Genomic DNA, 9,016 nt, shown 5'->3' with positions numbered 1-9,016 from the left:
ACTCATCATCTCCATCCTGCAGAAGTGGACCTTTAATGTCACCCTGGCTGTGGCTCCCACACAGCCTGGCTGCAGAGCCCTGTAGGTTGGCACTTCCTGCCCTTGCCTGAGCCCCACTAGAATCCTGGGGCCCTGGACCACAGGGGTCTTGACGGGTCCTGCATCTACTGCCTTCCCTAAATGGGGATGGCAGCGTGACCCTGTGGTCCTATATGCGCCGACCTGGCTGTTCTGATGAACCTGCCCCAGGTGTGGGAGCCAGGCAGGGAAGAAGCATCAGCCTCGAAGCCTGGCTTTCTGTCTTCAGGACATTCTATAGAGGTGATGGTGTTGACAGGTATCGGGAAACACAAGTTTTCCTCCCCAGTGCATCTGTCCCTGTTTATTCAGGATGTGGTAAACATTTGGTTGTCATCCTGGCTTAATTAAGTAGAAAAAAAAGTCAGTACTCTAGAATTTTGGTACATTTCAAATATGTTTTATTACTTTTCTTTTTGCCTTAGAAAGAATATCAAACCTGCATGCAATGCTAACGGTTTCTGACATTTACATAGCGTATGACACAATAGTGCAACACGGCATATACTGAAGGGACATGTGTAGAGGGGACCTTCCTAAGAGTATATTTACAAAGGGAAAGGCGTGTGGTCATCTTAAAGAGGGCTGCACCGAAGGAGGACTGCACTGTTTAACACTGAAGAATTACGTGGGGAATCACAGATTGCTTTAGTACTGCATGTTCCATTGTCATGAGGAAAAGAAGCATGCTTTGAAGGTTTTCCCTCGTCAACAGCATGTGTATCTGTAGCTGTATATTGTACGTGTATTTGTTTATTTTTAAGCTTTCTCCTAAGATTTTCGCTACAGCATCAGTAACTCCACGTGGTTTTGAAGCAGTGAAACTTTCACAAACGCTCAGGTTGGAGAGAAGACCCAAGGACCATTCCTTAAGGACCTTCCTTAAGGACCATTTATTTGCCTCGCCATCCCAGGATCTTGGAAATGTTTCCTAGAATGTGTAAAAATTAACCCCCGGGGATGAAGCACATTTCTGTGGCAGCCAAACTTGAGTTCCTCAAAGAACAGATGCAGAGAGATCTGCTCCTGCTTGCCCGACAATTGGGGTCATTGGGGCCGCTGCTGAGTCCCCGAGGCTGTGACCGACCATGAGCCCAGGAGAGCTTGTGGCAGCTGTGCCGAGGCGCCAGGACCTCTGAGCAGAAGCTTCCCGTGCTAGGAAGGGAGCAACGCTGCTATGAAATGTCTCAACAAGTTCCCTGTTCCTCCTAGGTGCTTATAAAGCTCAGATGTATAGTGATGTCTGGACAAATACAAAAAAGCATTTTTTTTTTTTTTTTAATAAAGGAAAGGCATGAGTTTCTCCCCTCTTCGGTAAAAAGCAGCTTGTGACGAAATCTGGAACACAAGAGAGAAGGGTCTCACATCTGGAAGCCTTTTGCACACAGCTATAAAATGTAAAAACTGACCCCCGGTAAAAAGTGCTTTGTAACAATATTTAATTTGTGTCTTATGCCTGTGAGAAAGAAAGGGTTTGTTTTTTTAATCTGCAAAGTCCTTTGCTTGTGTCCCAACCGGTGTGAAGCTTTCCCATCAGGGGTTTTTCACCCTATTCTTCGTAGACCCTGGGAAGAGAAAACACCCATTTCAGTGGCTCAGGATGAGGCAGGAAACGCACAGGCCGGTGTCTGAGCTTCTCTGCACCTGGCCTGGGGAGTGCCTCTCCCAGGACCGCAGGAGCCCAGGAGAAGCAAGGGGACACTTCAGAGAAGCTAGCACATGGGCATAAAAGCTCACCTGAACCTGGCTCTGTCCTTTCTACACAGCCTCCACCTCTGCAGTTTCTTTTTATCCTCAAAGCTCTAGGAAGCAAACCTTCTTGGTATACGAGGAAACTCAGAAACAAGAGATTGAAAGTCTGCCCAACGAACACTGAATGTCAGTGGTGGGAATGACCTCTGTCTCCGGCGAGGATGGGGGGAGGGGCAGAGGCATCCCTTCCCTCCATTTAGGCTTGTGTCTTTCTTTGTATTTAGCCCAAGAATACATGTTCTCCAGAACAAAATGCCAGTTCCAGAAGCTGCTGCCTGAAGACTGAAGGGCGGTTAGTGGGGCTGGGGCTGCCACAGAGGCCTGTGGCTCAAGGTCACTTCCTCTAGTAGCTACGAGGCCTGTGAGCACTCACAAGCTGACTTCCCCCTCACCTCCGGAACCATCTCTGTTTAGATACTTAAATCCCTTCCTTTCTGCCACATGGCTGCTGTGGGACCACATGTCACATCCAGGTCGTCCACTGCTCCTTTCGCCTCGTTCCTGATTTCTGAGTAATTATGCACTGAAGTCAAATGCCTGCTGCTGCTGCTTCTGGTGGCAGCCGGAAGCTCTGGCTCTGAGCTCCTGGAAGCCCTCTAGTCTTGTCCCACAGCCTGGGCCGGCCGCTGCCTTCTCTTGTCTCTACTCTAGGTTCAGCATTCTCTCTCTCTCTCTCTGTCTCAGCAAAGAGGACTTCAGGAGGATTCCCTTATCTCCACAAAGACATTTTCAACCTGTACAGAGGGAGGGGAGGCGAGGAGGACAAGGGAATGCCCACATCCTCTCCCAGGACACCTCAGCATTCCAAGAAGGAGGGATGACTCACTTTTTAAGGAAGTGATGGGAGGCCTGGTAGCAGAGGTGCCCTTACTGCTCTCATCTATGGATTTTGCAGGAACAAAAAGAGCGGGGCTGCATGGACCCAGGCTTGCCTCCTTTTCATCAAAGCTGTGGCCCCAGGTGGAGGGGTTGGGACAAAGGCTGGATCTCCCAGCAACCTGATGAAGACTTGCCAGTGCCTCTGTGAACCGGCCCTGCAGTCAGCCTCATTCTACTTTTGATGATGCAGGGCCCGGAGGGTGACTGGACAGGAGGTGTCCTGTGTTTGTCATGTGAGCTGCCTGCCCTGACCAGAAAGAGGGCTTCATTTCCAGTAGATTTATGGAAAATAATCTCTTGCTCTCATCACTTTCTATTTCAAGCAATTGTGGATGAGGCAGTTTTGGAGGCGGCACAAAAGGCTCAGGTACTGGGGTTGGGCCCAAGTGTCGGCTGTGGGAGAGCTGGTCATGGGCTGAGCTTAGGGAAGTGCTGGGGGTGGCAGGGAGGAGGGGTGATGGGAGGGTGGCGTGGGTACCCGCTGAAGGGAGGGGAAGGTGACGCCAGGAGACCTAGCTTCCTGATTTGTGCTCCCAGACAAGTCACTCCCCCCAGCTTAGCCTCCATTCCCCCCTCTGTGGGATGAGGAGCTCCTGAGGAGCTCACCTGTGTGTGTGTGTACGTGTGTGTGCACGCTTCCCTGGTCATGCTCTGCAGATTCAGGTGTAAACAGGCTCTGAGTGTGTGAGGAGTGGGTCTCACCTTTATGTAGCATAGGGGAGGCAGGAACTTGCCTCCCGCTCTGAGGCCACACATGGGACCCCAGGAGATCAGAGATGGGAAGCCATTTTCTGATACTGGGGGAACAGCCCAGACCGGGTTGGGGTTAGGGGTCTAGTTCAGGACTCTGGTCATCTGGCCACTGCTGCCCCCTGAGGGTAAGAGCAGCTCTGATTTTAGAGGGTCAAACCCAAGGTCCCTCCCTGCACCTGCACAGGAAGGAGTTTATCAGGCTTCTGGGCAGCAGGGGGCATGGGGCAGCCTGAGGGGAGACTATGTTGTTGGCAAGGAGTTGTCCTCATCATCTTATGGTTGTACCCACAGTTTTATAGTTAATAAACCCAGTCACTTAAGCAGCTGTGTTTCACCAAACCACACAAATCACGGAGAGAGCCATGCTGGGCATTCGCCCAGCCATTTGACAGAGGGAAACTGGGGTTCAGAAAACTTAAGTTACTTAAATAAGGTGAGGAATTAGGACTATCCTAACTTCATAAAAGTTAGAATGAGACAAACTTTAGTTCGCAAAAGGATCAATTTTCGATGCTTACAATTGTCCAAGAGAGCAATAAGTGTAGCAGTAAGTTAAGTGGTGAGTTCCTCATCCCTGGGAGTATGTAAGCCATGTCTGGGTATCTGCTTGCTGTGGCAACTGTAGTGGGTGTTCCTGCCTTAGACGGGGCTAGATGACCTAGAAGGGGTCTAGACTCTGGATCTGGTAGGATGATGGGGAGGAAGGTGAGGGGCAGTGGGGCATACCTGCGCTTCTCATTCCAGGCGTTGTACCACTTGATGAACCGCTTGGTGCTCTGCAGCTTGGGGTGCAGGCAGTGCTCCTGACCCCGGTACCTGGACACGCTCTTGGTGGTGATGCTGAAATGGAGCAGGATGGGATGGAGGATTGAGAAGCCTGAATGACAGCCCCTCAGTGTGGCCTGTGGGTGGCCCTGGTCTGTCCCAATCAGAGCACTGAGAGACTGTGGCCTCCTCCCTCCTTTCAAGGAAGCCTACCCATATGCTCGCTCCCTGGCTCTTTGGAAGGTTCTGGTTGTCCCCTTAATCTGACTCCACGTTCGGGTCTAACCCTGTGCAGAGTGACGGGCTCTCACTTTTTCCCCTGGAGCCCTCAAAGTCTGGGATAGTCCCCAACCCCCAAGCCTACCCCCATGCACGGTGTTGCCCACAGCACTGATGGCTCCCTTGGGGAACGAAGGTCAGGGGACTCTTCCAGCTCCTCTGAACCTGGGATTGAGAGGTGGAGAGAGCTAATGCCAGCAAAGTGTGCATGCCAAGACCTCATCCTTGGATGTGAGGAGCTCCATGGCAGGGCTTGGATGTGCTGTGGTCTCTGTCTGATCTTTCAAACCCTAGTTCCCCTGACCCTCTGCAGATTGTTCTGGGGCTGGGCATTCGTTGACCCTGAAGCTAAGTCTTGTTGGACTTGAAGCCCATTTTGATTCCTGAGCATGAAGTCCCAGTTATCTCACCCTTGGGCAGGAAAATAAGACTGCTCTTCAAGTCTCTATCAGCTAGTGTTCCAACACCATTGGAGGTCTAGCCATGTGGTAGAGAGGCAGGTGGCTTTGTACAGAGCGTAGGGCCTGGGTTTGAATCCCAGGTCTGTCTGTGGGACCTTGGGTAGCCTCTCTGAACCTAGTTTGCCCATCCATAAAATGGGTATAATAACAGGACCTACCTCTTAGGGTTACTGGGATGATTGAAGATATAATCTATGCAAAGTGCCTAGCACAATGAATAGTTACTGTTATTAGCAATTGTCATGGAAGATGGGATGGCCAAGAAGAAGCCTTAGTGTGTGAGGTCCAGCCTGGGAGGGAGGAGGAAGGGAGAGGCTGCTGCCCAGAACTGCTATGCCCCTCTCAGCCAGGGCTGGGCCAGGGTGACAGTTCAGAGGAAGCTTCTGGGTGGGGGAGGAATGACGGTGTTCAAGAATGAGGGCCCACCTAGCGAACATGGAAAAGTGGAAGGTGAGAGGTGAGGATGTCACTCCTTGGGAGGTGACACACAGGAGCGAGGTATGGTGGTGGACTGGCTGCTGGGGTGTGGGCTGAGGGGGCAAAAAGGGTCGGTTGGAGGTTGGGGTGGGAAGAGTGGGAAGGGAGGGAGAGAGGTCAGCCAGCATCCCATAGGCTCCTAACAGTGAAGTGTCAGGGTGCCTGGGCCAAGTTCTGGAAAGGAGCAGGGTCACCGTGAACTCTGAGTCTCCCAGTTGATGGGGAGAGGAAATCGAATCTTGCTACCTGAATGGGGGCAGAGTATTTCTGGGCAACCTGTTCTCTTTGCTCCCCTGTGCTCTGAGTTTCCAGGCCCCTCACCATGGCCTAAGTTTCCTAGGGCAGGGACAGGTCTTGTGGTAATGCCAGGTGACTGGGCTCTGCCTTCGCTGGCCCTCTCTATGAGACCTGTGGCTCCCTGGGTCCCTTCTGCTAGGTCTCAAGCATGGGGCCGGGCTTCAGAGTAGAGTCCAGGTCCCCTCCCCCATAGTACCTAGTCGCTCTGCAGGAATTTAGCCCATGCTTTGCTCTCTGCCTACAGTGCTGCCTTTGCACTTGGAATAAAAGGCTGTGGCCAAGCCAGATAAAAATACCCTCCTCTGTAAGGTCAGCGTACAGGCTGAGGATCCCAAATCCTGAAGGTTGGGGCAGCAGGGGAGGACGCTCAGCCCTCCCACCACGGTGCTCAAATGCTCAGTCATAACACGGGGACTTTGAAACTTGGTTGTGGGGTGAAGACATGAGGATTTCTGCCCCCAGCAATTGTGCAGAAATTCTGGGTCCTGTGTGCCTGTCCTCAGTGGTTCTGGGATACCGAGGGTTTCAGCAATAACTCGGGGTATATGAAACAAATTGCCCCTTCTAGAATCTTGGCTCTACTGGATCCTTCTGAGTGCAAGCACTCCCACTTGCAAAGCAAGCTGCGCTCCAAGCCTCATCAGGGATTTCTAGGTGACTCAGGGTGAACTGGAAAACTTCCTTTAGTTCAGCTTTGGGGCTAAAAACCAGCTTTGGGAAAAAGCACTGGTCCCTCGTGTGATCTGGAGAGTCTTAGGAGCTTAAGAGGGGAGAAGACCTCCAGCCCTTCAGGGATGGGGGTAGGGTCCTGGATATGGGGTGGAGGTTTAGAAGAGGGTGGCTGTGTGCGGATCTCATGAGACCCCTGGAAGTTTTCACAAGGCTACATAAAGCCTTCTCATGCACTTGCCTGGCTGTTAGTTTCCTCTCTATTCTGAAAAGTATAGCCACGAAAAAGGGCAAGCCTGTTTACTGAGGGTTCTGTCCTTTTGAGATGTCACTTCACCTCATACCCTGCTCCTCCTTTCCTGCCAGGACTCAACAGCTCAGCTTGGTGTGTGGAGCATTTTTCAGCACTGAGAGGAGTGCAAAGTTAACGTTCCTGTCATTTTCACCCCAAGAGAGCTGAGAACCCTGAGGGGCTTGTAGCTCCTCCCTCAGCTGTGTGACCTCTAGCTCCCACCCAAAAGGATTTTCTAGCAGTTTTTCTGGACCTGGGTCTGCAAGGCAAGGGGCAGGGCAAAGGAGCAGGGACAGGAGGCTAATTTAGGCACCCAGGGAGGAAGGCAGAGGGGTTTAGCTCAGGCCCAGTGATCTTCTGAATTTCCCTAACTTCAGCGTGACTGCGCAGACCCCAGGTGGCAGTGGGGGGCGGGGGGCGGTGGGAGCTGCCTTTGCAGACACTGTGTGGAGGCCTTTGGGCCAGCGGGGCCAGTGAATGGAAGGCACTTGCCCAGACTGAGAATAAAGTGTGTCCTGTTTCTGGGGGAGGGGAAGAGGGGCCAATGGTCCGTGGCAGATATTTGGTAGCTGCTTTGCCAAGGGCTCCCTTCCTGGCCAAGAGCGTATTGATGGGGAAACAGTGGTGCTGGCCTCAAGTGGTTAATTGGGAAGGCAGAGAAGCAAGGAAACGCAGTGTTCTCAAGCTCTGCCCCACTTTTTAAAATATTCCCTGCATCCCCACCAAGCAGGGCTTCACCCTCATGGCACATTAACTCGAACAGAGCCCTTTCCACAAGACTGCTCAGGAACCCACAGGAGTCCAGCTGGTGTTGGAAGAGTGAGGATCGTTCTCAAAATGGAATCTCTAGAAGCCAAAAACCAGACGGCCATGGTCCCCTGATCAGAAAAAGGCCCTGAAAGGAGGTTCTGAGGACGTCAGACAATGTTTGCTTTAATTCTCTCTCCAGTAACAGGAAGGCAGCACGCCTCACAGTTTGGGTTCCAGTTTAATAGTTCTGGGTGTATTCTGAGTGATTTCAATCTGGGTGTTCTAAGTTGGCACACGGAAGCCATTTAACCCTTGATCACCCTAGAAAGGGGGGCAGTGCAACCCCTAGGCTACCCATTCGAATCCTAGCAAGGGTGAACTCCTCGGAGAGGCTGTTTCCGGAGCACAGTACCGTGACCCTTTTTTCAAACTCTCTTCCAGACTGCCGTGCCAGCGTCCTAAGGACTCGCTAGGCGATTACAAAGGCTCCGCCAAGGCCTTGACAAAGGCTGAGAGAAAGGCTTGTTAGCCCGACCCAGCCCCAAGCTGCGCCGCAGCACCCGGTTAAGAGCTGCGCGCACACGCTCGCGGCGAAGAGCGAGAACTCACATAACCATTTTCTCCTCGCAGTGCGGGTACTTTGGCTTCATTTCCAGCTTCTTCACGTCGCTGTAGCGGATCTTGGGTCCCTTCCGGGAGCACTTGCATTTGGACCCTGCGAGAGAGCGCGCGGGGGGCTGCTCAGTTGCGCGAGGGGTCTCATTGACCACCCTCGGTGCCCACCCAGAACCCCAGGGATCCCGGGAAGCTTAGCAGTTGGCGTTGGGGGTTCCCCAGGACTGGCCGGGCTGGCGCCAAAGGACCTCCCAGGCACTCACCGTCCACGCGCGCGGCGCACAGCGCCAGAAGCAGCAGGAGCAGCGCTGCCGTCAGGACCCTCATGCTGGCCGAGGGGCGCGGCGCGGGAGCAGGGGCTCGGGGAGGGCGCCCGCACGTCCGGGTGCCGGGCTTGGCTCTTTCTACCCGGAGAGCGCGTCCCGGCTCCACTCGCTCCTGCTGCGCCCGTCGGTGGGAGCCTCGCGGCTGTGGCACCCCGCAGCGCTCCGCGCTCGGCTCTGGGCTCTCTCCACAGTTTCCCTCCGCCCGCCCAGGCCTCTTTTAAATCCGCTCCGAGCTCATTAATATGCAGAACCACTCGGTGACTCACTGAGATTTCTCAACACGGTGTGGGGGGGGGCGGAGACCTTACCCGCCCGCCGCCCGCCCCGGACCGCGATCGCAGCAGCGCACACTGGGAGCCACGCGCGCACTTGCACGTTCAGACTCACATCCAATACCCTCTCGCTCTCACACACGCTCTCCTTCAGACACTTGCACACCCAGGCTCCAGCACGCACACAGAGCCAGAGCCAGTGCTCGGGCGCCACTTGACGGTGGCGAGGCTGCTTAAGGGCACTGCTTTTATGATTCGCGTGGTTCCCTCTGGCCTGCTGTTGTGAGCCACTGGGAGACCCAGGCCCGAGGCCCAGATTCTCGAGGAGACTTGAAAGGGTTTTGGGGCAGG

General features: G+C 53.6%; 1 protein-coding gene across 1 annotated transcript; it reads right to left on the bottom strand.

The window, feature by feature from the left end:
• Positions 1–467: 467 nt before the first annotated feature.
• CXCL14 (C-X-C motif chemokine ligand 14) lies at positions 468–8,591 on the bottom strand. Its single transcript, XM_082620717.1, has 4 exons — positions 8,331–8,591; positions 8,062–8,167; positions 4,189–4,302; positions 468–1,643 (listed from the first exon to the last, which is right to left on the bottom strand). The coding sequence occupies exons 1-4, from the start codon at positions 8,392–8,394 to the stop codon at positions 1,628–1,630; spliced, it is 300 nt and encodes a 99-aa protein (XP_082476843.1). The 5' UTR covers positions 8,395–8,591; the 3' UTR covers positions 468–1,627.
• Positions 8,592–9,016: the final 425 nt, after the last annotated feature.

Source organism: Mesoplodon mirus, assembly GCF_964341445.2.
Source record: "Mesoplodon mirus genome assembly, chromosome: 5".
NCBI lineage: Eukaryota > Metazoa > Chordata > Mammalia > Artiodactyla > Ziphiidae > Mesoplodon > Mesoplodon mirus.
The sequence above is the reverse complement of the archived record's forward strand: the minus strand, read 5'-3'. Positions and strand labels throughout refer to the sequence as shown.